The sequence below is a fragment of the Amphiura filiformis genome, chromosome 10, assembly GCF_039555335.1.
Source record: "Amphiura filiformis chromosome 10, Afil_fr2py, whole genome shotgun sequence".
NCBI lineage: Eukaryota > Metazoa > Echinodermata > Ophiuroidea > Amphilepidida > Amphiuridae > Amphiura > Amphiura filiformis.
Genome location: NC_092637.1, coordinates 37,025,442 through 37,052,311, shown reverse-complemented (window position 1 = coordinate 37,052,311; position 26,870 = coordinate 37,025,442). Strand labels below are relative to the sequence as shown.

The 26,870-nt window shown below is 38.2% G+C and overlaps 2 protein-coding genes across 2 annotated transcripts; both read right to left on the bottom strand.

The window, feature by feature from the left end:
• Positions 1–309: 309 nt before the first annotated feature.
• On the bottom strand, positions 310–5,578 carry LOC140162805 (tripartite motif-containing protein 2-like). The gene is made up of 2 exons (XM_072186109.1): positions 5,263–5,578; positions 310–4,088 (listed from the first exon to the last, which is right to left on the bottom strand). Exons 1-2 carry the CDS (start codon positions 5,515–5,517, stop codon positions 2,478–2,480), a joined length of 1,866 nt encoding a protein of 621 aa, XP_072042210.1. The 5' UTR covers positions 5,518–5,578; the 3' UTR covers positions 310–2,477.
• A 4,773-nt stretch (positions 5,579–10,351) lies between these two features.
• On the bottom strand, positions 10,352–21,875 carry LOC140162196 (uncharacterized). Its single transcript, XM_072185459.1, has 2 exons — positions 21,450–21,875; positions 10,352–12,394 (listed from the first exon to the last, which is right to left on the bottom strand). Exons 1-2 carry the CDS (start codon positions 21,702–21,704, stop codon positions 10,784–10,786), a joined length of 1,866 nt encoding a protein of 621 aa, XP_072041560.1. The 5' UTR covers positions 21,705–21,875; the 3' UTR covers positions 10,352–10,783.
• Positions 21,876–26,870: the final 4,995 nt, after the last annotated feature.

Here is a 26,870-nt window from a genome sequence, read left to right as displayed (position 1 = left end):
TTAATAATGTTATGGTAAGAGTTTCCGTAGATAAATATTTTTTCCGTAGATAGATATTTTTGAAATTCCTTTTTGATGATATTGTGAAAAAATTAAGATAACATAATATTCAATAAATTTGCAATGCACAAATTTCTATCAAAATTGCGGTCAAAAATACCATTCCAATTCAAAATTACTAAGACTTGAATAGCGAGGTCACCGCCGGGGGTCAGAGATCAGGCTCGAGGTTACACTCACATTGATACGCATTGGTCACGTGTCCAGAAAATTTTCCCGTGAAAATTTACCTATTAATGTTGACTGCTTACTGGGGTGCACCCTTATGCCAAAATTAATTCATGTGAAAGGCCAATTCTATGATACTACATAGGCCTACTATTTTGTGATAACTTCTGTATTCTCAATTTTCAAAGAAAGGTACTTACAAATTTTGATTATTTGTATATGCTTCAATTTGCTTATCTAATGAAGATATCTGGTAACAGCTATCTGAAGAACCAATGAATGAACACTGAACAATTATGTATTTTCATCCTGATTTTAGGTATACAGCAGGGGTCAGCAAATAGCGGTGTGCGCTCCACTTGTGGCACGCCGTACGCTTAGATTTTTAAAAAATCAATTAAAAAAAATCAAATCAAATCAAACCCTTTGATCAAACTTCATCCATCAGGAATATCTCCAATATTCTGCATTTCAACATTAAACAATGCGATTCCCATGTTATCCTTGTAAAGACAGGCTAAAATAGTACAAAATGTTGCACCAAATGACGTCATTTGCACCTCAAATTTAAAAAAAAAATCAATAGCTTCAGAGGGGGACACCCCCCTCTGATTCCCCGCCGGCGGTGCTAAATCATTGAGTGGCGCATTACAGTTTTCTTTTATTTCATGTGGCGCTTCAACAAATCTATTTGAGGAAGCCTGGTATACAGGGTGAGTTAAAATAAATAGATTTTGAGGGGTTTGTGCAAGAAGATCCTGTCTGCAATTGCTGCCCAAAAGACATTTGACATGGATATTATACACAGCTAATTATAAGACACCTGGCAGCTATTGCAGATGGGCCTTCTTGCAGTAACCCTCAAACATGACCAAACTTCTCAATGTTTTTGATATCTGTTGATACGGTACAAAATGAAAAGACTTTATGGTTTGGGATACCAAAAAGTTAACTTAGGCCACAAAAGTAAACCCTGTTTTACGGGGCCAACCGACCCAAATTTTCCGTTTCGGAGATTTTTTCTTTTTTTGCTAAAATCATGTAAAACCAGCCAAGGCCCAAATGAGAATGTTTTTTACTGAGAATGTTTGAACAAATTTGTCAAATATGTTTGCGAAAAAAATCATCAAATTTTTGCCAAATTTTCACGATTTTGGGGAAATTTTAGAGTCATTTTAGCCCTGTAGAAAAAAAATCCTGACCCACCGACCCTATACTTAAAAAGTCCATCTGCCTGTAAAACTGGGTTTTTTTTCTCCGTCGCCTACAGATTATTTTTCAAATTTCAAAAACTAGCTTGTTTTGTTCAGGAGATTGTAACAATTTGAAGTTTACTATTTATTTGCAGGTCTACTCATGCATGGAATAAATCTCTGACAGCCATTGAAAAAAAAAGCAACATTGGTAGATCATTGCATAGGTACCATGTAAAATCTCACATGCAGTTAATTAAAAAAAAAATTTTTAATAATATTTCAGTGGCTTACCGTTGCCGCCCCAACCCCGGGGGGCTGAAGAAAATTCAATTTTGCCGCCCTTCCTCAACTGCCCGAAAAGGTTCACCCAATTTTTTTCTCGGTCGTTTGAAAAAGTGAAGAGCCCTAAAAGCAGCACATTTTGATGTATAGTACCATTTTTTTCAAATTTGTTTATGCTTCATCAAATTTTTCCACCCTTTTTTATTTACTAATTCTTTTTGCTGTCCCTGTTTTTGCCGCCCCTTCTTCTTCCACCACCCCTTCATTTTGGCCACCCCCTGCTTTTACCCCAGGGGGCTGGTGCCCCCAAAGCCCCCCAAAATACGCGCATGTATTTGGTGTAATTATTTGTATTCTATCTTTTAGTATCTTGTAGTGCAGCTTAACAATTGGAATAACGAAACATTGGCACCGTGCATTCTGTTATGACCAGTTGGGATGCACGGGATTTTGTAAACATGTGTAAAACTAAACATGCATAGAGTTTTGATGGTTTGTGTATGTAATATCTAATTATTTGACATATGCACTTAGGTTGTTAACATTTACATCTTAGAAATTGATGTTATGATTTAAACATGTTTATGAAACTTATATTACAAGCTATTACAAGTGAATTTATGAGTTGACAACATCTAATGAATCATCAAAAGCAAGTCATTATCTTTGGCATTTTGATTCTACTCTGCTACAAATAAGCACTGTCCATCCTGTTAGCTGGCACGTCCCTACTTTAAGTTTGCAGTAATTTCAGGGGTTATCAAAAGTCGGTTATTGTCTTCGGAGTATCTTCACTACATGTTGCATAAATTCTGCTACAAACAGTTGCTGTCCATCCTCTGAGATAGCAATACCTGCTGGGTTATCAAGTCCTGTGATGACACATCCCAGACACTGGTTACCATCTGCTGTGTACCGATATACAGCTTTAGGGTTGCCCTGATTCACAACAAATATCTCACCTTGCTTACTACAGCAGATACCATATGGCTCCCACTCAATGATTCCATGAGGAGGCTGCACTACTCTGACTTTGTTACCAGAGAAATCCATCAGTCGTAGGGTTTTATCAGAATAGAAAGAAACTGCAATATCTCCTTTTGCAGTTACAGCAAGCCAGCTTGGTTGTGATGGAGCTTTAAACTTGGATGTGAACTGACCATTTCTATGATGAATGGAGATAGTGGTGCCTTCTAATCCCACTATAATCCTGCCTGTTGAGTCTACAGCGAAAGAACATGGATTTTGTTGTTTATTGCTCATATCATAGGTTGGTACCATGGGATAGTTCAACCTATTGCCTTGGCTATCATAAAACAGAATCTTACCCTTGCCAGGGAGGATGTACTTGTTGTCTGTAGTGGTGGCAATATTAGAAAGGTATGCATCAAAAGGGCCTTGGAATGTGTACTTGACTTCACCATCCTTTGAGAAAACTTTGCAGATTTTGTGGATTCCATTTGTCACAGCAATGTCACCATCTTTGTTGACTGCAATTCCATATGGCTCTTTCAATGCAGGCATGGTACTAAACTGTCCACTCTGCACCCATTTGTCTCCTGGATTGACTGACAACACACTAAACAAATCTGGAATATCAACTGTATCAGGTGCTTTGAACCCAACATATCCCAGGAACTCGGGTGTAGCTACAGGCTTAGCCATCTCATTCATCTCTGTGAGGCTTGCTGACAAGGTAGGGAAGACTGCAGTGATGTCATAGTCGGATCCTGTCTGTGTGACTCTAGTAGCAAGATCACATGCATTTTCCAATTTAGCTAATGTTGTCTGAAGCTGTTCTTGGTTTCTATCAAGCTTCTGAACTCTTTGTATTTCAAGTGAATCCACATCTGCTCCATGTTTCTGGAAGATGGCATCAAGCTTTCTTTGATATTCACCTTTGATCTTCTGCAGATTCTTCCTGACATCTGATGCAGACCTGATAAGATTCTTCGTCACTGCTTCTGTTCCAGTGATTGCTTTTTTGTATTCCACCTTCAAAACTTCACTTCCTCTTGCAAGATCTTTCAGCTGCGCCACCTGCTTCTCTGATGCTTTTTTCAAACTGATGAATTGATGTTGGCGATGATCCAGCACGATGCACTCAGTGCAGATGGGCTTATCGCATGTAACACAGTACAACTTCTTTGTCTCGCCTTCATGATCCTTACACTTCTGGTCTTCAGATGCAGCCACTGGCAACATAACCTTTCCAAAGTGAAGATCTTCAACGCTGACAATCTTGTGGTCTTTGTTAGCTTTGAGAGTATCATGTGCACTGAGGCAGGTTTGGCAGAAGAATTCCTTGCAGTCCATGCAGTAGGTTGTGGCTTTCTTCAGGTTGCAGTTTCCACAAACAGAATCTTGCACAGCTCCTTTTGCCTAAAACAAGAACATTATAACAAATTTTAGGTTACTTCTTACATTTTCGAGTTACATGATTATGCTCAGAGATTGTCTTGACATACTTCTCTATAAAGTAGTAAATTTTGATTTATTTGCTCCCAAAAACGAATGCACGGTCTACAGGAAACAAAACTTTTTTAGCCTTAAAATGCAAAGCAAGATGTGGCATGTATTAAAATCTCATAAAAATTAAACAACCATTCCTGACAACTGCTGTATTTCAATGAGATGGGTCACAAATTCAATCAAAATTTCTGAGAATGACTAGGGGCTATGAAATAAAGCTAAAAAAATCTTTGGTTACCCTCAGAGACCGACCCAAAAAATCTTGGGTCAGTTTTTTTTTCAATCACTGTTTTACTTTTAGAATGAACCTTTAATTTGGACAGTATCAAGTCCTTTTTATATTTGTTATTCACTCATTTTATTTATTAAATGCATATTTGATTAAAAATAAGAAGTATTTCCATTTAAATTCAGTCCAAAAACACACAATTTTTTTAATGTAAAATGATCAAGAATGTCAATTCTAGCCTTTTCATAATGAAGGTAAAATGGATGAAGAGCCCATGAAAAAAAAAAAGGATCGTTCTACCGACCCTCCAAAATTTTGTCTTGGAAGGGCAACCAAACAATTAATTTTTTTGGCCTAGTTATGAGCCCTGGAGGTAGGGTAAAAAGAGGGTTGGGGAAGAATTTTTGGCACACATTCATGGGGCGCCTTTTAAATAAGATGCTCCAAAAAGGCTTATGAAAACAGACCGGAAATGCTTTTTAAAAATATGCACATTTTCTTCCTTGCTTTGCAATATAATCATTTAAGGTTTGCAAATATTCTAAAATTTGGCATGTGCAAAGGGGGAGGGGCAAATATTTTTTGGCAGGTCAAGAGAGTGGACAGGCGATTCTTGGCAGGCCAAGAGGGGAGAGGCAAGTATTGTTGGCACACCTTTTGGAAAATTGACCCAGGGGGGGGGGGGGAGGCAGGCTCATAATAATTGCACAGCCCCTAAAATATCTAATTAGGAGTAAAGTCTATCTATTTTTAAATTGAAAGAAAAAATATAGCCAGCTTTCTTGTCACTGTGCTGGAAAGGAATGTCTTTGTTACTATAAAATATAAGAAGATATGTTTTGGCAGTTGATTTACCTTATCCAGTGTGTCTTTTAGAGTGTTGATGATGAAATGAGCAGGGAATCCAGACACTCCTTCTTTTGGTACTGATGTTGGTCTCTTACAGTTTGGACACAGCACTGTCTTCTGTCCTTTACAGTAACTCTCTAAGCAGCTGTGACAGAAGCAATGGAGGCATGGTAGTCCTCTTGGTTTATTGTATCGATCCAAACAGATCCCACACTCCAAAAGATCCCGACGGATTGCTTCTGCAAGTTGACTCTCAGCCATGTTGGTAGCAAAAGGGTGCACTTATTAAATGTTATAGGGAATACCGTCATATCACTGTATCACATATTAAGTGATTCACAGTTTTTACAAGTTGGCATATCTAATTTATCATATCTATCACGGTGAGAATTCTTGTACACAGCAAAGTTGTTTTTATGCCTCCACCGGAGGTATTATGTTTCCTGGTTGTCCGTCTGTCTCTCTGTCTCTCTGTCCGTCCGAGCTTACGAGTGCAATTTCTCAGAACTGGTAAGACGTACAGTGATGCAAGTTGGTGGAGGGATGGTCATTGGGGGTCTTCAAATTATAGGAGGTTTTCGTCTCAAAATATGGTAATTAAGTACCTAATTTGCATAATTTATGCGTAATATGCGTAATAAGCAAAATACCTTATGAACAGATTATCTGGAGATCCGTATGGGGTACAGTGACGTAACTTGGTGGGAAGTAGCGTGGCCAGATGTTCTCGACCTGATTAGATTTTCAGCGCAAAATATGCTAATTAAGTACCTAATTTGCATAATTTATGCGTATTTGATGCATATCAAGCAAAAAACCTTGTGAACAGATTATCTGGAGATCCGTGATGGGTTACAGTGACGTAACTTGGTGGGGAGAAGGGCCAAAGGTTCTTGACCTGATTAGATTTTCAGCACAAAATATGGTAATTAAGTACCTAATTTGCATAATTTATGCGTAACAAGCAAAATACCATTTTCTCAGAGACTAGGGGTCGCACGTACCTCAAACTTGGTGGGTGGGTGCATCTTGACCCTAGACAGAACAAGTTTGTATTGGTCAGTGGGTCAAGGTCACCCAAGGTCATCCAGGGGTCATCTGAGGTCAAATTAGCAAAAGCTGCCATATGGGCATGAAACTGGGTGAGTACAGTCAACATTTAGAGCCAATTTTTTGAAGGTCATTTTGGGGTCAGCCAAGGTCACCCAGGGGTCATCTGAGGTCAAATTACTAAAAATTGTCATATGGGCATAAAACTTGGTGGGTACAGTCAACATTTAGAGCCAAAATTTTGGAAGATCATTCTGGGGTCATCCGGGGTCATCTGAGGTCAAGTTACTAAAAACTGTCGTATGGGCATGAAACTTGGTGGGTACAGTCAACATTTAGAGTCAAATTTTTGGAAGGTCATTCCAGGGTCATCCAAGGTCACCCAGGGGTTAACTAAGGTCAAGTTACTAAACTGTTGTATGGGCATGAAACTTGGTGGGTACAGTCAACATTTAGGGATGGCCAGCTCCTAGTGAAATTGCACCGGTTAAAATGATACGCCTCAAGGTGGAGGCATTGCGGCCGACGCTTTGCGTCGAGAACCGCGCAAGTCGAGAACCGCTCTAGTTTGTATATACTTCCTTGAATATCACCAATGCACAATATAGTATACATGTACAGTTGTAAATTTCAACACATATATAGCTTTATGTGCATCCAACCATCCCTGAACTTTTCACTTTCATGCACAATTCATTATATAGTTGGTAACGACCCCTTTTGTCAGGGATTTGCAATCCATTGTAAAAATATCCCTTTAAAAGGGAATGCATAATACACTTACTGAGCATACTTGGTAATCATGGTAATGACCTCCAGCAGGATGAATTAATAATTAATACATTTATAATCATGCCTAAAAAAGATCATTTACAAGGACATTACTATGCAAAACTGTCATGCTATTTGGAAAAAATTGACCGGTTGATTTTCAGCAATTTGATTGGCTACTACCACAAACAGAAAAGTTGTGATCCTTTCTCACACCAAATAACACCAAAAATTAAATTCCAACTACATGAAGTACATGGATATTAAAGACACTACTGGCAGTGATTCGTTAAATCAAAATGTTGTTTAAACTCCAAAATATCATGAATTGTGTTCTTCAAAGTTATCATCATGATTATTTCTTACTTCCCAGTGTAAAAATAAAATGTCAGCCCCCTAATAAGTAATACATTATAATCATGCCGGAAAAAAGATCCCTTATTATGATATGGGTTGGGGGACACAATATCAAATGTCCCCCCTCTACCCATGTTTCGGCAAATACTTACCCGATCTAAGTAGGCTTACTGTAAAAATACAGGCAATATTCAATATCATACCTTTATTTTTTGCTAAAATATTGTAAAATTTAAAACATTTTCATGCTGCATTTCATCATATTCAAATTCACTTTCAAATTCAAATTCACATTCCAATTCACTGTGATTGGGGACTAAAATAGTATATCAGTTAGTTTTGTGTGAACAATATGCATAGTTGTCCCTGTAACTTTACCGGTAAAAAGCATTTGTCTTACCCCTGGTATCTGGTACGCCAACGACTGAAAGGAAAGAGAGGAGACTGAGGAAAAAGATGGAATTAGAAAGATTGAAAAAAGTAAACACAACGCAGATACACATGCCAAAGCTGACTAAATATTAAATCTTCGACCCCCCTGACAACTCAAAGAAACAAATCCTTGTTCTAGTTTGTTTAAATACGCACACCCCAGGACACATACTTTCGGTAAACACCTTGATTTGGGTATAAAATAGTGTAAAATTTTTGCATATTTCGCGAGAAATGAACACAATGTGTATCAACTTTCACAGCTTTTCACTTCAAATAGCATGAAACTGAAATTTTGTGTGTGCTTTGCCCTCATATATCCCAGCAAAGTTGGGCCAGAATAAAGCTCACTGGGCAATTTTTGTCTTTGTACCCCCCCCCAAGTGCCCACCAAATTTTGGTGCTCATTTTGTAAAATTTTCCAATGACAGAAGGGGGCACATCCCCACCTCAGACACCCCAAGTGCGACAAGAATCATATTTCACAAACATTGTGCCCCCCTCCCACGATCAACTTCGGATTGACGCCCTTGTTTATGCCATCTGAATCGAACTATGGCTTGATTTTAGATTAGTACATAGATTAGTTTTCCTCCCAGTTTTGTTAGGGATAGAAATATGCTATTTATCAGGGGAGGTGTGAATTGAGGCTTTTTAGGAGGTGGAAATATGGCACCTGAGCAGTTGCTGGTTCTATTTTGGATCTAGCGGCATGTTTGAGTAAAAGTTGGCAACCAGCTTATTTTTGTAACTTTGGGTATGCTGAAACTCGAATCTGTTGTCTGCTAAGCAATATCTTGAGACCATGACCCTCAAAATACCCCCATAGTATTGTATAGGGGACAAAATTATTTTAATTCCTATAACACTCTCAAACATGTCAAATTATTCGACTGGAAATTTAATGTTGTGCATGTACGACCTATCTTTCAAGAAGTTATGGAGCACTAAAGGTCACAGGTCGATTTGCTTGTGTATGGGTCAAAAGTCAAAGTTGCTCAGATTTTCATAAAAGTTGCGTCAAATTGTTCTCCTAGCTAAGAGGTTTCAGAAAAAGAATCGTTTGCACTATCTGCGATGTCTAGTTCGCATGTTACACAGCAAATGGAATTCACTACCCGCGGACATAAAATCTGCTGCGACCACATCCGTGTTGAAATCTATGCTGAAGACTCATTTATTTTCTTGAACTGTGGTTCTCTTCTTATTTAACTTGCTGCTTGATGCTATTATTTTCAAAATAGAACCAGTCTACTTGTAAGCATGTTTAAAAAAATTTGACATGTATAGAGTTTTGATGGTTTCTGTTTAGCAATAATTTGAAATCTGTGCTTAGGTTAAAGGGCAGGTCTATTGCAAAAACAAGTTTATCTCTATTCGAAGAGAATAATTATTACATTACAAGTTGACACTTGTTGCAATTTTTTGTGCGTTGGAGAAATTGTGTGGGTAAAGTTCAGCCTCGTACGTATTCTTCCCCTGTTTGAAGCGTATGTGTTCTCCCCCCGTTTGGCTGATGACGTAGGTAAATGAAGCGGACACTTTATCATGCTCTCATCATACAATCACAATCACTTTGACAAGTTTGACATTAGCAACAATGAGTTGTACTATCACTTACCATAACAATGCTGCATAACAATATGCACACTATTGTTCTCATTTCGGGAACAAAGCCCACACAGTATTGTTACTATGTGTTTGCTTTGTAATATTTCATCCAACTGAAACTATAGCATTGCAATATACAGGGAAATCAGATACATGAGTTTGTGGACTTTATGGACACGGTTTATATGCTAGTCTCAGATGAAATTCTAAGCTCAAATTATGTATTTATTTTTTAGGACTAATATTTCTCATGATATTGATATACATATGAATTGTAATATCACAATTGTCTAATATATAAAAAAAATAAGCGGCTGATTTTGTCCATATGTTTAAAAACCATTAAATTTGTAATACTAATTTGGAATTTTTTTCTGTGAACAACAACAGTATACGTTCTGTCCATTGAGAGCGTTTATAGTCTTTTTTTCTTATTTTCTCAAGCGGGCACATCTCATTTCAGGACGACACCGTTTTTCTAGGCCAAATCTGTCTCGTTCGAAGGAACTCACCGCTTAAGTTGGTTTCGTCTTATTTTCTCAAAAAAGGAGTCATTTTCATTGTCCTTATAATATTAGCTTGCCAATGATATGATGTTGTTTTTGCAATAGACCTGCCCTTTAATACATTTTTATAAATTGGTGTTGTGTTTAAACATGTATACAAATATATTACAAGGTTAGTGTTTCTCTAGATACTGTTTTTGCAGTAGCATAGCCAAAAGGGTCTCCTCCCCCAACACAGATGGCCTTTTGGTTCGACGTTCATCGTGACACATCAGTACATTTCGTCACATGCCAGTAAATGAGTTCTCGGATTAATGATCTATTTATTTTTATTATTATTTTATTTATTATGCTTCATCACTGGCTCATATACAATTACAACGATAAATATATTATGATCTATTTCCAAATATACTTCAGTTGGGCTCACTTAGGCATTAAAATGGGAAATTTTCACATGCTTGTGCATAATTTTCCCACCATGCCCACTGAAGTAATTTTGGGTCAGCGTCGGACGGTTGGTAACTTTTGGAGGACACACTTGAAAAAGTGTAGATATCTTTACATCAGTGCATTTGTAATTGTGTGTCCCCATGGGCTCAAAGAGCTGGCTATGCCCCCGGGCTATGCCACTGTTGTTACTGCAGGTTAATCTATGAGTTACCAACATCTCATGAATATAGTCAAAAGCAAGCCATGATCTTTGAAATGGCATGATCATTTTAATTCTATGCTGCTACATATAAACCACCTGCTGTTCATCCTGTAAGATAGCAGTACCTGAAAGGATATCATAACAGTTACTGTCTCTGGAATAGCTTCATTGCACATTGACCATATTCTGCTACAAACAGTTGCTGTCCATCCTCTGAGATAGCGATCCCTGTTGGGTCATCTAGTCCTGTGATGACACTTCCCAGACACTGGTCACCATCTGCTGTGTACCGATACACAGCTTTCGGGTTGCCATAATTTACAACAAATATCTCACCTTGCTGACTACAGCAGACAGCCCATGGGTTCCACTCAGTGACTTCTTGAGGAGGCTGTACTACTCTGACATTGTTACCAGAGTAATCCATCAGTCGTAGGGTGCAATCATCATAGGAAGAAACTGCAATATCTCCCTTTGAAGTGATAGCAAGCCAGTATGGTTGTGATGGAGCTTTAAACTTGAATATAAACTGACCATTTCTATGATGAATGGAGATAGTGGTGCCTTCTAATCCCACTATAATCCTGCCTGTTGAGTCTACAGCGAAAGAACATGGATTTTGTTGTTTATTGCTCATATTATAGGTTGGTACCATGGGATAGTTCAACCTATTGCCTTGGCTATCATAAAACAGAATCTTACCCTTGCCAGGGAGGATGTACTTGTTGTCTGTTGTGATGGCAATTCCAGAAAGGCTTGCATCAAAAGGGCCTTGGAATGTGCATTTGACTTTACCATCATTTGAGAATACCTGAGCTTTCTTGTTTCCATTTGCCACAGCAATATCACCATCTTTGTTGACTGCAATTCCCCAAGGGTGCTCCAATCCAGGCTTGGTACTGAACTTTCCACTCTGCACCCATTTGTCTCCAGGTTTGACTGCCAACACACTAAATAAATCAGGAATATTAACCTTAGCAGGTGCTTTGAACCCAACATATCCTAGTAATTCTGATGCAGCTTCAGGCTCGGTCATCTCATTTAGCTCTTCAAGACTTGCTGACAAGGTAGGGAATACTGATGTGATGTCATAGTTAGATCCCGTTTGTGTGACTCTAGTGGCAAGATCACATGCACTGTCAAGTTTAGCCAATGTTGTCTGAAGTTTTTCCTTGATGTGACCTAGCTCCTTGGCATTCTTGACCTCTACTGACCTGGCATCAACCTCATGTTTCTTGAAAATGGCATCAACCTGCTTGTAGTACTCATTCTTAACCCTTTCCAGGTTCTTCTTGACATCTCTTGAAGCAATGGCAAGACTCTTCTCTACATTCTCAGTTTTCTTGAGGGCATTCCTGCACTTTTTCTTCAGATCTTCACTTCCTCTTGAAAGATCTTTCAGCTTCTCAACCTGTTTCTGTGATGCTTCTTTCAAACTGATAACCTGATGTTGACGGTGACCCAGCACAATACAACAGTCTCTACAGATAAGCTTCCCACAGGTCACACAGTAGAACTTCTTTGTCTCGCCTTCATGATCTTTACACATCTGGTCTTCAGATGGAGTTATTGGTAGCATAACTTTTCCGGAGCGAAGATCGTCAATGCTGATAATCTTGTGGTCTTTGTTGGCTTTGAGAGTATCGTGTGCAGTGCGGCAGGTTTGGAAGAAGAATTCCTTGCAGTCCATACAGTAGGATGTGGCTTTCTTCAGGTTACAGTTTCCGCAAATGGCATCTTGCACAGCTCCTTTTGCCTAAAACAAAAACAAGGATGCAAATTTCAGGTTACTTACATTTTCAAGTTACATATTTGCTCAGAGATGATGAAACTTGGTAGGGGGTAACAAGACTAGAGTGTCTCGACCTGATTAGATTTTCAGCGCAAAATATGGTAATCAAGTACCTAATTTGCATAATTTATGCGTAACAAGCGAAATACCTTGTGAACAGATTATCTGGAGATCTGTATGGGGTACAGTGACATAACTTGGTGGGGAATAGCGTGGCCGAAGGCTCTCAACCTGATTAGATTTTCAGCACAAATTATGCTAATTAAGTACCCAATTTGGATAATTCATGTGTATTTTATGCGAATCAAGCAAAAAACCTTGTTAACAGATTATCTGGAGATCCGTATGGGGTGCAGTGATGTAACTTGGTGGGGAGTAGCGGGCCAGAGGTTCTCAACCTGATCAGATTTTCACTGCAAAATATGGTAATTAAGTACCTAGTTTGCATAATTTATGCGTATCAAGCAAAATAAACACCGCCAACTTAAAAAGTCTCCACTAGTTCCATCCCCATTTAAGAACACTATGCAGTAAAAATCAGATATTTTCAAAAAATGTTGGCAGACTTCAAAAAATGATTTTTCTTAATACTTTGTGTGTGGATGCACCTTGGGTCAGAGTCTACATGAGTGACATTCATATCGCCTCTAAACCCTTGGTTGCCATGGCAACAGCGAAAATGTCAATTTGCCCAATTTTCAGCATTTTTAGCATTTTCCCATGTAGCAAATGTAGAAATATCAGGTCAGATTTCAGCATGAAGGAAATAATGTTCAGTACCCTTCTTTTATACAGTGAATAAGACATCCTTCCTCTCTATAAAATTCATAAAAACACAAACAAATCATTTTCAGAAATGGGTGAAACTATTATGTAAACTAGGGGTGTTTTTCATTATTTTCGGCAATGCCAAAACTTGTGTTGGGAAAATTGATGTAACCCCCAAAGTAACACTTTTCTCACAATTATCTGCTCAGGGTAAGTAGATAAGATGTTGGTCTAGTAATATCATGAAAAAAAAGTTTTGGTAAATTTCATACGTGGGAGTAGTGTTGCCAGAACAATTGCACAATTTTCAGTTTTTTAATTTAATATATTATGAAAAATAAGGGCTTTTATCCACCTAGGGGATGATGATGCATTTTTATGATATTAGTATGAAGACATTACCAACTGTAGTGCATGAATATCAAGTATTTCTGCCTAAGTGTTGCCAGAAACCTCACTTTTTTGACGTTTGAGATTTTATTTACAATGGAAAATGCTGATTTTAACAGACAACTCTCTTGTTAATTTTATGCAACACTCTAGTATTGTTATTTGGATTAAGTGCATGGTGTGACATGATTTGCATTGGTTTCAACCCCAGTGTTGCCAGTAGCGTTGCCTTTTCAGGTGCTGTTATAAAGTAATTTTCATACGTGGGAGTAGTGTTGCCAGGAAAATTGCACAATTTTCAGGTTTTTAATTTAATATATTATGAAAAATAAGGCTTTTATCCACCTAGGGGATGATGATGCATTTTTATGTTATTAGTATGAAGACATTACCAACTGTAGTGCATGAGTATCAAGTATTTCTGCCTAAGTGTTGCCAGAAACCTCATTTTTTTGACGTTTGAGATTTTATTAATGATGGAAAATACTGATTTTAACAGACAACTCTCTTGTTAATTTTATGCAACTCTCCAGTATTGTGATTTGGATTAAGTGCATGGTGTGACATGATTTGCATTGGTTTCAACACCAGTGTTGCCAGTAGCTTTGCCTTTTTAGGTGCTGTTATAAAGAAACAGCGAAACCAGTGTTGCTAGTAACATTGTCTATTCAAGTCAGTTTACAGGATAATGACACTCTTACTGACAAACTTACAGAAAGGAGGTTAACAGCACTGGTATACATAGTATACTCAATTTTTTCAAATCGTGAAGTAAAGCGGGTCCTGGTCTGCTATTATTAACATGTCAACAACAGTATTGCCAGAAACTCACTTTTGTATTTATTGAGGTTAAATTTACTGTTTAAATTAAGTGTAGCATACCTTACTTTGCTCACTGTGTTTTCAACACCTGTGTTGGTAGTAACATTTTCAGTTATTTTGAAACAATTGAGAAAGCTACAGAAGAATCTAAAGATGTGACATGGTTAGCTATGTCTGTTACAGTTCATACACTGTATGATGCAGCAGAGTACCCTTTTTTCATCTCATTTGATGACTCACATTACGGAAGATACAAGATTGCCAACCGACATTTACAGACATAGTGCTTAAAAACATTACATGTTTTGAAATTGTTCAAAACATTGTTTGTAACTAAACAGGAACAACCTTCCACAAAGCTTTCAATTTATTATACGGACGTTTAGGTGTCGATGTTGAGGTATATGCATATGTCCTTAGTTTTGAAACAGTTTGCTTGATCAGACTCTTTGTTTTTACAAGTTCACAAATATTACACGGAAAAACAGTGGCAGGATCGACGGGAATTATATAAATAAACATTGTTATTCATCAGGTTCGCCTTCACAAATAATAAAGGAGACAAGAAAAAAAAAAAAAACTGGTTTCGCTGTTTCTTTATAACAGCACCTGAAAAGGCAAAGCTACTGGCAACACTGGTGTTGAAACCAATGCAAATCATGTCACACCATGCACTTAATCCAAATCACAATACAAGAGTGTTGCATAAAATTAACAAGAGAGTTGTCTGTTAAAATCAGAATTTTCCATGGTAAATAAAATCTCAAACGTCAAAAACGTGAGGTTTCTGGCAACATTTAGGCAGAAATACTTGATACTCATGCACTACAGTTGGTAATGTCTTCATACTAATATCATACATATGCATCATCATCTCTAGGTGGATAAAAGCCCTTTTTTTCATAATATTTTAAATTAAAAAACTGAAAATTATGCAATTTTCCTAGCAACACTGCTCCCACGTATGAAAATTACTTTATAACAGCACCTGAAAAGGCAAAGCTACTGGCAACACTAGTGTTGAAACCAATGCAAATCATGTCACACCATGCACTTAATCCAAATCACAATACCTAGACTGTTGCATAAAATTAACAAGAGAGTTGTCTGTTAAAATCAGCATTTTCCATTGTAAATAAAATCTCAAACGTCAAAACAGTGAGGTTTATGGCAACACTTAGGCATAAATACTTGATACTCATGCACTACAGTTGGTAATGTCTTCATACTAATAACATAAAAATGCATCACCATCCCCTAGGTGGATAAAAGCCCTTATTTTTCATAATATATTAAATTAAAAACCTGAAAATTGTGCAATTTTCCTGGCAACACTGCTCCCACGTATGAAAATTACCAAAACTTTTTTTTCATGGTATTACTAGACCAACATCTTATCTACTTACCCTGAGCAGATAATTGTGAGAAAAGTGTTACTTTGGATGTTACATCAATTTTCCCAACACAAGTTTTGGCATGGCCGAAAATAATGAAAAACACCCCTATTTTATATAATGGTTTCACCCACTTTTGAAAGTGATTTGTTTGTGTTTACATGATTTTAATAGAGAGGAAGGATATCTTATTCACTGTATAAAAGAAGGGTACTGAACATGATTTCTTTCATCCTGAAATCTGACCTGATATTTCTACATTTTGTTACATGTGAAAATGCTGAAAATGCTGAAAATTGGGCAAATTTACATTTTGGCGGTTGCCATGGCAACCAAAGGTGCAGAGGCGACATGAATGTCATTCCTGTTGACTTTGACCCAAGGTGCATCCATGCACAAAGTTTGAAGAAAAATCATTTTTTGAAGTCTGCCAACACTTATTTGATTTATACAGCAAACCAGTCTTAATCAGCGTCTGATGAGTTTATGGCAAAATAATTTATATAATAATTTTCTATACATTTTCCTTCGAAGGTTGATACCAAATTTGATATCAAAAGTTTAATTATCGTGAGCATAGGAACAGTTGTTTGGAAATTTTTAAAATGACAAATTTCGAATTGACCACGCAAAAGCCAATGCATGGTATCAGCTTATTATGTGGCCTGAAGCAACCCGTACAGGAATCATTGTACACTTGCCTGCGCACAATTGAAAGAACGGGGTATTTGATTTGCATTTTGCCATTCATGGGTAAACCTTCAATGACAATGAAATTAGACCTCTCAGATGCGTGTAGATGTTAAAAGACATGCGCATATTTTGGCGTCAACCTTTATGGGTTGTTGATGAGGGGGGCGGCAAAATTTAACTTTCTTCAGCCAGCCCCCTGGGTAGGAGTGGCCACCATACGCCACTAAAAGAGGTGGTTCAAGTTATAATCGATTATCCTGCCGGCCTATTCAGGCGACGTAATTCTTGGCACTCACGCTAGCTCCGCCGCGTGATACAACTCCCTATGTCATTTTTAAAACACATCCGACTCTGATTAAATGGGGATGGAACTAGTGGCGACTTTTTAGTGTTTGGCTGTGTTTATATCTGGAGATCCGTGTGGGGTACTGTGACGTAAATTGGTGGGGATTAGCACAGCCAGAGGGTATCGACCTAATTTGAATTCGCGGCACAAAATATGGTAATTAAGTACCTAATTTGCATAATTTATGTGTATGAAGCAAAATGCCTTGTGAACAAATTTTCTGGAGATCTGTATGGGGTACAGATGGCTCATATACCTATACATAGCTATACATGACTATACATAGCTATACATGGCCATACAGAGCTATACATGGCTATACATAGCTATACATGGCTATGCATAGCCAGGTGCATAGCTATACATGGCTTTACATAGCTGCATGGCTATACATAGCTATACACATGGCTGTGCATAGCTATACATGGCTATACATAGCTATACAAGCACTCTTTGACAAAGTCATAGTTCATTGAATTTACAACCGCATGACAAAACAGGCAGAAATAGTAACTTTTTGCACAGATGCCTATTTTTCCACTAGATCTCACACAGCTCTTATGATGCTATGCACTCAACCGTGTAGTATAAAACAGACTGCATAGAGGCTAGACACGCTGTTCTTGGGAATATTTGTGTGCTCAGGTGTATCGAGGTGGAAACTGCATAGATGCATAAATTTATATTTTGTAGTCAAACCTTTTCATATGAATGGCTATGTTCAACCATATATAGCTATGCATGGATATACATAGCTATACATGGCTTTACATAGCTATGCATGGCTTTACATGGCTATGCATAGCTATACATGGCTATATATAGCTATACATGGCTATACATACTATAGCCCCAGGGGGGTCACTCTCACACAAAAGTGTTACCCACCCACGTCCGACCACCTTAATGGTGAATTTTCACATAACCAAAGTGCACCCCTTAATGGCGAAACACATGCAAAATCCTACCCTAAATGGCGTAGCACATGCAAAAACCATACCCTAAATGGCATCAACTGAGATATATCTAATTTATACCCCAAGTGGCATAAACAGGAAAAGGAGCTAATTTGATACCCAAGGTGTCTTTTTGATGTTGCAGACCTATAGATACTAATTGGTAACAAGAATCAATTAAAAAGTGGTGATTTTTATCAAATTAGTTTAAACTAACTCAAACAATAATATTACTAACCCTAAACGTCTAAGGCAGGCTTTCTCAACTGGTGGCGCGCACGCCACTTGTGGCGCTTAGAGTCAGTCGAAGTGGCGCCCGAAGTGGCGCATGGTAATTTTAATATTTTTTCACATACATCTTGAACAAAAAAAGGGTGAAATACCCAATCTGGGCCTTTAAAATACCTTAAAATCCATGAGCTCCAAGGGCGCTGCCTGCCTGCCCCCTGTACCCCCGACAAACCGGCATCCCCCCGGTACCACTGTACCGTACCCGCTATGCACCCGCTCTAACTCAGGCTCCCTTAAGGGTTTACAGTCGTAACTAAACCTATCGATCAAATTTTTTTAAATTGACATATTTTGTACATTAATATGTGTAGATAATAAATCAGTAAAAAAAACAGGGGGTGCTGGACCTCACTTTTGAGCTACAGCTGTTTTAAAGGCTTAATGTACAATTTCCTTCAAATTTTAAATTTGTCATTATATACTCAAAATGCTGAAATGATACTAGTAATAATTATCGGGAATGGTTTCTGTCCATTTTGAGCTGAAATAACGAGGTAAAGTGAAAGAAACACTGCTTGTTATTTTGGCTGTTTAACAAGCAGTTCTATCATGGGAGGACATAAAGTCATAATTTCTTGAATTATGACTTTATGTCAAACTTTGCTCTGTTTACCTACAAACACAACAAATTTGGCTGATTCCATTTAGGTTTAACATTTAAGTTGTGACATGTGTAAACATTACAAATATGCCACAAAATTAGGTTTGAAAAAAATTAACCAAATTCATATTATAAGATCGTACATTATGACTTTAAAAGAGGTGTACATTTCCAAAAATAGACAACCTTTTGCGTTGTAGAAAAAAATTGTATCGATCAAATTTTTTAAATTTTATATATGTTATGAAAAAGAAAAAGCTCTGTAAATCGCAAAAAAAAATGGGGGTACCGGACCTTGTTTTCGCAGTAAATTGACCAAAATAGGTCAAAAATGCATTTTTTCTGCGACACCATGCGTGAGTTAATTGCGTACATGGATATTTTGGTGCGTACTCAACGCGCTGGTATACACGCGATCTGATGCCAGATAAGCGTTCGTTTACGCATATGGCCACAAAAAAGGAATTGTCTGTTTACGCAGGAAGGTTTTCACTGTAAAAAAAGTTACCTATAAGAAGTTACCATAATAGGAACAATTATTCTAATGATGTCGATTATTAAGACTTCATGCCTTAATATTCTTACTAATTTGGTGTATTTTGGTCATAAACGGGTGTAAGAAAGACCCTCATTCTGCAATCTGCAAAGATATTGGACCAAAGAGTTATCAAATTACACAAAGTGAGGAATTTTCAGCTTTCACCATGATCACCTGACTCGATCGACCAAAAAGAGGATTTATTAAACATGTTAAAGCGAAGCGTTTGACACCATGGCCGGAAGTGTTTGACTATAATAGGCCTACAATTATTATGAGGCATAGGCCTACTTAGCATGCTTAGTGCCGTTTACCGAGAGGAAAACTTTTTTGGTCACAAAAACTATATAATACAGAATTATCTCGAGGTGGATTCATATCACATAGCAGTTCAATTAAAGCAAAGTTAAACACTGGGTTGCCTATAGCTGTAGAAAAACGTTTGGGCTATGATATTATTTTTGTAAATGTATGACACATTTGTTTGAAATTGAATAGTTTTGATGGTGTTGTCTGTATCGCATGCATTATGAATTCAGTGCACGTAGTAGGCCAAGGTCTTTACCCAATAACACAAAATGCTGTAAACATTTAAATGTTGGATTATAAACTTTTAAAAGTTGCTGTGTGGTGCGTTTCATTATGAAACGTTCTACAATAACCTTTAATAGGCCTATAATATACCGGTAGTGGTTACCCAACATTTAGGCCAAAATATTATTAAAACGAATTAACCAATTTAACCAACACTCGTTTAGGCCTAATGTTTAAAAAAAACACCTGATTCTGTGTTTGTTGGGTAGGCCTATAACTTCATACCATCTATTGGACCCTACTGTCGTAAGCCTACTTTGGGGGAGGGGTCCAGGTCCGTTATCAGTGGAAGCACACTGGCAAAATTTGGTTTGTAGGCCTACATGTTATATTTAAGCGGCCACCTTTCTTGCGCTCAGCAAACATTGTTTTCTTTATTTTGTGGCCCTGGTTATCGCCGGTGCGCAAAAATAGCATTGACACGCACAACACGCATCGTTCGTTGCGATGTCTGCAACGCAATGCCGAGCAAGACGCGAAGTACGCACACGTTGAAAAGAGGCGCAATAGTCAAGTCGAATCGGGTGACGATGGAAAACCCTTAACATGTTGGCAATTCATGATCACTGATTTTCCAGTTGGCACTTCAAATAAACTAGTTGAGAAGGCCTGGTCTAAGTATTTGGGTGAAAAAGGACCCCTGAATGGCGATGCCTTCTGAAAAAGTACCCCTTTTTCAAAAAGACGTCAACAACGTTGTGTGGTGAAAAACATACCCTTTTAGACGTTATTCTTGGATGCAAGTGCGTAGCAAGTCAAGTAGTGAGTGACCCCCGGGTACATAGCTAAACATGGTTATACATAGTTATACATGGCTATACGTGACTATACATAGCAATGTATGGTTATACATGGCCATACATAGATATATATGGCCATACATAGATATACATAGATATACATAGCTATACATGGCTATACATAGAAATATGCATGGCTATGCATAGTTATACATAGCTATACATGGCTATACATAGCTATGCATGGCTATACTTAGCTATACATGGCTATACATAGCTATACATGGCTACACATAGCTATACATGGCTATGCATAGCTATACATTGTTATACATAGCTATACATGGCTATACATAGCTATACATGGCATTACATAGATATACATGGCTATGCATAGCTATACATGGCTATAGCTATACATGGCTATACATAGCTATACATATACATGGCTATATATACATGGCTATAGCTATACATTGCTATACATAGCTATACATGGCTATGCATAGCCTGCATGGCTATATAGCTATACATGGCTATACATAGCTATACATGGCTATGTATAGCTATACATGGCTATATATACATGGGTATACACGCTATAGCTATACATAGCTATACATGGCTATATATACATGGCTATACATAGCTATACATGGCTATGCATAGCCTACATGGCTATGCATAGCCTACATGGCTATGCATAGCCTACATGGCTATATAGCTATACATGGCTATACATAGATATGCATAGCTATACAATTACAGATCATTTTAAAGTGGAAGGAAAACCAGGCTATTCCATTTATGTTGTAGAATATTTAAAAAGATAAATGGTTTTGTTGACTATAAAATATAAGAAGATATATTTCAGCTGTTGATTTACCTTGTCAAGTGTGTCTTTTAAAGTATTGATGATGAAATGAGCAGGAAATCCAGACACTCCTTCTTTTGGTACTGATGTTGGTCTCTTGCAGTTTGGACACAACACATTCCTCTGTCCCTTGCAGTAACTCTCCAAGCAGCTGTGACAGAAACAATGGAGGCATGGTAGTCCTCTAGGTTTCTTATATCGATCCAAACAGATCCCACACTCCAAAAGATCCCGACGGATTGTTTCTGCAAGTTGACTCTCTGCCATTTTGTTGGGTTGCACTCAGTTGTTACTAAATGTTATAATAGGGAATGGAATGTCATATCACTGTATTACACATTAAATGATTCAAAGCATTTACCAGTTGGAATAGGCCAATCTAATTTACCATATCAATCTCCTACACAGCAAAGTACTTTTTTGTGTATACTTCCTCAAATATCACCAATGCACAATGTACATGTACAATTGTAAATTTCAACACATAGCTTCATGCGCATCCACCGTCCCTGAACTTTACACTTTATAGTTATACACAATACATTACTAATAGTTGGTAATGACCTCTGTCACTCCTTTATCATGCAATCCATTGTAAAAATATCCCTTAAAAGGGAATGCATAATACACTTACTCAGCATACTTGGTAATCACGATTTACAATTAAATACATTTATAATCATGCCTGAAAACATCCCTTAAAAGGGAATGTCAATTTCATGGATATTACTTTGCAAGACTCAGCTGAAGACTGATATGCTAAGTTGGAAAAAATTGACCATGTTGATTTTGAGCAATTTAACTTGGGGTCCATGTTATATAGGCCTATATCATGATACACATACATTGCCAGTTACACAGTGGCGTAGCCAGGATTTTTATATTGGGGGGGCAAGTTTTTGACACAAACCGACAAGTAATATTGACAATTCGAAAGAAGCGTAGCAACGTGGTGGGGTCCAGGGGCTCGCCTTATGGCCCCTGAGTGGGGCCCAGGGGCAAAGCCCTGGTAGGGGTCCAGGGGCGAAGCCCCGAAGCTCTGAGGTTTTAGCGTTGTGGAGGGCCATTTTTGATGCATGTTTTTACCTTTATATATAGGGGAGAGTGGGGTAAGTTGAGCCACTTTTTACATTTATTTTCACTACGCTCAAATAAATAAAGCAGGACCCAAATGCAATGTTACAAATGAAACATATGTATGTTTACTTGGTTATGATAACAAAATTGTTATCAATATTTTGCACTTTCGCACAGTGAGACGTCAAAAATTATTTGCAAATTGGCTCAACTTACCCCAACGGTGGGGTAAGTTGAGCCAGTCGCGGGGGAAAGTTGAGCCACCATAGAAATGCACAGTATATGCCATAGCTGTGAAATTCAATTTTGCCTATTTTTTAATTGTTGTTTTCAGGTATTTATTTTGAAAAATAGTTTGATATAGAAGTAGTTTGATCTAAATATTGCATACAAGTAATTTCTGACAAGATTTCACTTCTACTAGGCCTATACTAAAATAACCAGCGAAGTGTGTGTGTGTGTCCGTGTGTCTGTCTGTCTGTCTGTCCGGCTATGCGTTTCGCCGCGCTTTGACGCATCGATCCGATATTTCGGATATGGATATGTATTGGGAAAAGCATGTTGACCGGGTGATTTTGAAGGTCATCGGAGGTCAAGGTCAAAGGCCAAAATTTCAAACTTTGTCCGATCAGGCCCAAACTTGGTGGGTGGAATCCTTGATACGAGGGGAATGTATGCCCGAAATAAAATCGCAGTCAGCCGAGGTCAAAGGTCATTACGGAGGGGTCAAATTTCAAATTTTGCCCGATCGGGCTCAAACTTGGTGGGTGGAATCCTTGATACGAGAGGAATATATGCCCGAAATAAAATCGAGTCAACCGAGGTCAAAGGTCATTACGGAGGGTTCAAATTTCAATTTTTGTCAGATCAGGCTCAAACTTGGTGGGTGGAATCTTCAATATGAGGGGAACATGTAAAAAATATAATCGAGGTCATCCGAGGTCAAAGGTCATCCAGGGGCTACATTTTAATATCACAGGAGCATGAACAAAATCAAAACCGAGGTCACTCGAGGGCGAAGGTGAACTGGGGTCAGTATGCCCAATTGGGCTTAAAAGTAGTAAAAAGAATGATGGGAACATGTCAAAAAGTCAAAAGGGGTCATCAGGGGTCAAATAGCATCGCTATCAGTAACTCTCACAGCAACGGGTGAACTAGTTGAATAAAAAAATTGGGGAAATTGCTGCAGGTTTTTCCTATGCTCAACTTGCCCCATGGCCTGTGGCTCAACTTACCCCATGAGACCCGTTTTGTCAACAACCAAGCCTCCCACCTGACTAAAACTTGTTACAGTTGTAAATAGTTTTCTAATATAGTGTTCATATATCACATCCTCAATACCCAGAATGCTATCATTTAAGCCTTTTTCTTTCTGGGTGAAACATGAAAAAAATTGGTGTTTGCCAAAAGTTCAACAAAAGTGTGAAAAATGAACTTTCCAATGCAGCTTTCTTACCCTATGTGCAAGTGATTCCATATTACACTTGAGAAGCCTTTGTTATGTCATATACAAATAAGTGGAACTGCAAAGTAAGATAAGTTTTTAATTTTCTTTCTAGAGGGGGTGGCTCAACTTACCCCCTGGCTCAACTTACCCCACTCTCCCCTAGTATTTTGTTAAGTTAAAATTGAGTGAAAATCACTAGAGAAGGTAAGGAAATAATGTTTTAACCCCGGTTTTAACATGTTTTAAAGAGAAAGGTTGCTATTTAACATAGTGTTTGAAAGTTTGAAATAATTTACGTAGGTTACACAGTGCGCCGGTGTGCCTAAATACCATACAAATAAGTAATGTTCAATCAAATTTTCACATTACTGACACTTATAGTCGGACCCAAGTTCACATGACCGACGATGCAGATGCATGATTTGCCGACCGGCCCTCCGGGCCGGCACTTCAAAATGAACCGACGGTCCCGTCTGAACCGACGGAATGGCATATTGGGGGGCAATTGCCCCCCTTGCCCCCCCCTCTAGCTACGCCACTGCAGTTACAGATACATCATGCAACATATGAACTGGCTACTATAATAGTACTGCCCACAAACAGAAAGGTTGTGATCCTTTCTAACATGATACTGATTGTAATGACATCAAAAATAAAATCCCAGCTACATGGATATTAATGACACTGGTAGGGATTCGCTAAAGCAGAAAATACAACAGTAATTGAAAATCAGATGTTTGCATTTTTGTAAAGAATAAAGGTGTGCTATTTCCCGTTGGCCCAATTTTGGACCACAGTTGTCCTAATTTTGCACATTTTTGTAAATACTCATTTTAGTTTAGGTCAGCACGGGGGTCAGCAGGATGATTGAAATTTGGCCCCTGGCTCAATGGCACCAGTACGCCTTTGGTCAGTTTCAAAAAGATACTTAGTCTTTGTGTTGAAAGCTCAACAATTTTAGTTGTGTGTAAAGTTTTTAAAACAGGAAAACAAAACAATGAATCTTACTATAAATAGGCTAATGTTGTGTGTATGTGTGTCCACTCAAAAGCTCTGTCAGTTTCTTTCCAAATGTTGCCAAATTCACACGGGAGATCGAGGAATATACGACAATGTGTTTAAAATTTATTTGGTTGAAAACGGTCAAGAATTGGCCTCAAAATCAGTCAAAAGTGGGGTTTTCGGGCAAATTTATAGCGGTTGTTTGCGGCCCGATACCAACCAACGCGTCCACATGTCTAGCATAAACCACGCCGTTAGCGCGTCGGCGTACACGACTCGCGCCACTTGATTTGCACGCACGGGTGCGGCGTGCACATAGCCAACTTGTGTACGGGCTATGGGATAACGGGCTTAGGCCTACAAAGACATAAATATCGTAAGGATACGGGAGGGGAAAAAGAAAAGAAAGAAGGACATAAAAAGGTAGGCCTACTTTGGACATGGACGTATAATAGAGCACGAAGTGCGATGGACTTCCAACTCCGTTCGTCGATGTGAGGTCAGCGATCGTCACGGTTGCAACATGTGGACGTAGATGGCAGCAGCATTTTACTTGAATTAGCATAAGTCTCCACAGCAGTACGCATATTTTTTTTACGTAGCTTTTAGTACTATCGTGGTGGCAGCAGCATTTTTCTTTACTTTTCCAATACGGCGCCGCCCTTTAATCAATTTGGTGCCTCTTGGCGACGCCATTGGACCCCATTTAAGCGCAGAATAATACACAGGGAAAGCTGACGCTGTCGCCACCTTTTTGTATTGCGCTTGTATACGAGTTGCAACGGCCTGCTTTGGATGGATTACGGGTACGGGAATGTGGTTTAACGAGATGGGGTTACGAGATTATGAAGATGATAAAAATCGTAAGGATTCGGAAGGAATGAGGAATTTTCAATGAGTCTACCTGTACAGTAATTCCTCCTGTTTGAGTGAACGCTTCCGTTTACTCATCTAGCGGGGACCCGCGCGAAGCGCGGGTGTCCCGCTAGTGTTATTTAAAACGTTTATATAACACAACATTTAAACCTTTTCTGTCAAATGTTGTGTGGTTACTGGGATTGCACAGTGTTTAGAAACTCCAGAGTATCATGAATTGTGTTCATCAAGGTTTATTTATTTCATACTTCCCAGTGTAGAAATTAAATTTAAAAAATCACAACAGTCACAACAGTGTTGCTCAAACTGTACAACACATATACTACGAAGTATGGGAGACCAACAAATGTTCACACGTTTTGAAACTATTACAAAGTCCAAGATACATCTGTTTTTAATGATATCAGCTTTTGTCAATTAAGAATCAAGTTTTTATTTACATTCATATAATCATTTTGCAATTCAAAAATGTCATTTATTATAGTAGGGAATATATTAAAGTACACTTTTGATCTGTAGAAGCTTGTAGATATCCACAGGATATATTCATAAGCCAGTGCTCAAAATAAGGTGAGCCCTCAGGCTAAAACTGACTGGCCTGCCGAATCTCTACGCTTGGCCCCGCAGAACCAGTGAAATTTTGACACACAGTGAGCAAGATGGATTTAATGCCAACTTTAACATCAGCACTATACCTATTGTTGATTTATAGGTCAAACGTCTTATAAAGTGTCACAAAATGTGAACCCAAATAACATTAATATTTTGCAATTTGGTTTCGAGAAAATTAAAATTAAACGATTCGAGCATGATTCATAATTGACATAAAAGTTGCATTACGGTACCTCTAAAGAATTTTCGATCAAGTATTTGAGTGAATCTCTAAAATAGCAAAAGGTATTCCTTATAGTTTTGTCCATCCAGTTTAAAGGTCATCATAACTCCCATAAAGTTATACCCTAATAAAAATTCCTTTAAAAAAGGAATGGGGCGCCCAATGTGAGCTGGACGGGATATGATGATCAAATACG

Excerpts from the sequence above, each read along its gene's own strand:
- LOC140162805 (XM_072186109.1), bottom strand. The coding sequence starts at position 5,517 with ATGGCTGAGAGTCAACTTGCAGAAGCAATCCGTCGGGATCTTTTGGAG. Across the intron at positions 4,089-5,262 it reads TAAAAGACACACTGGATAAG|GCAAAAGGAGCTGTGCAAGA; the intron begins GTAAATCAACTG and ends TTCTTGTTTTAG.
- LOC140162196 (XM_072185459.1), bottom strand. The coding sequence starts at position 21,704 with ATGGCAGAGAGTCAACTTGCAGAAACAATCCGTCGGGATCTTTTGGAG. Across the intron at positions 12,395-21,449 it reads TAAAAGACACACTTGACAAG|GCAAAAGGAGCTGTGCAAGA; the intron begins GTAAATCAACAG and ends TTTTTGTTTTAG.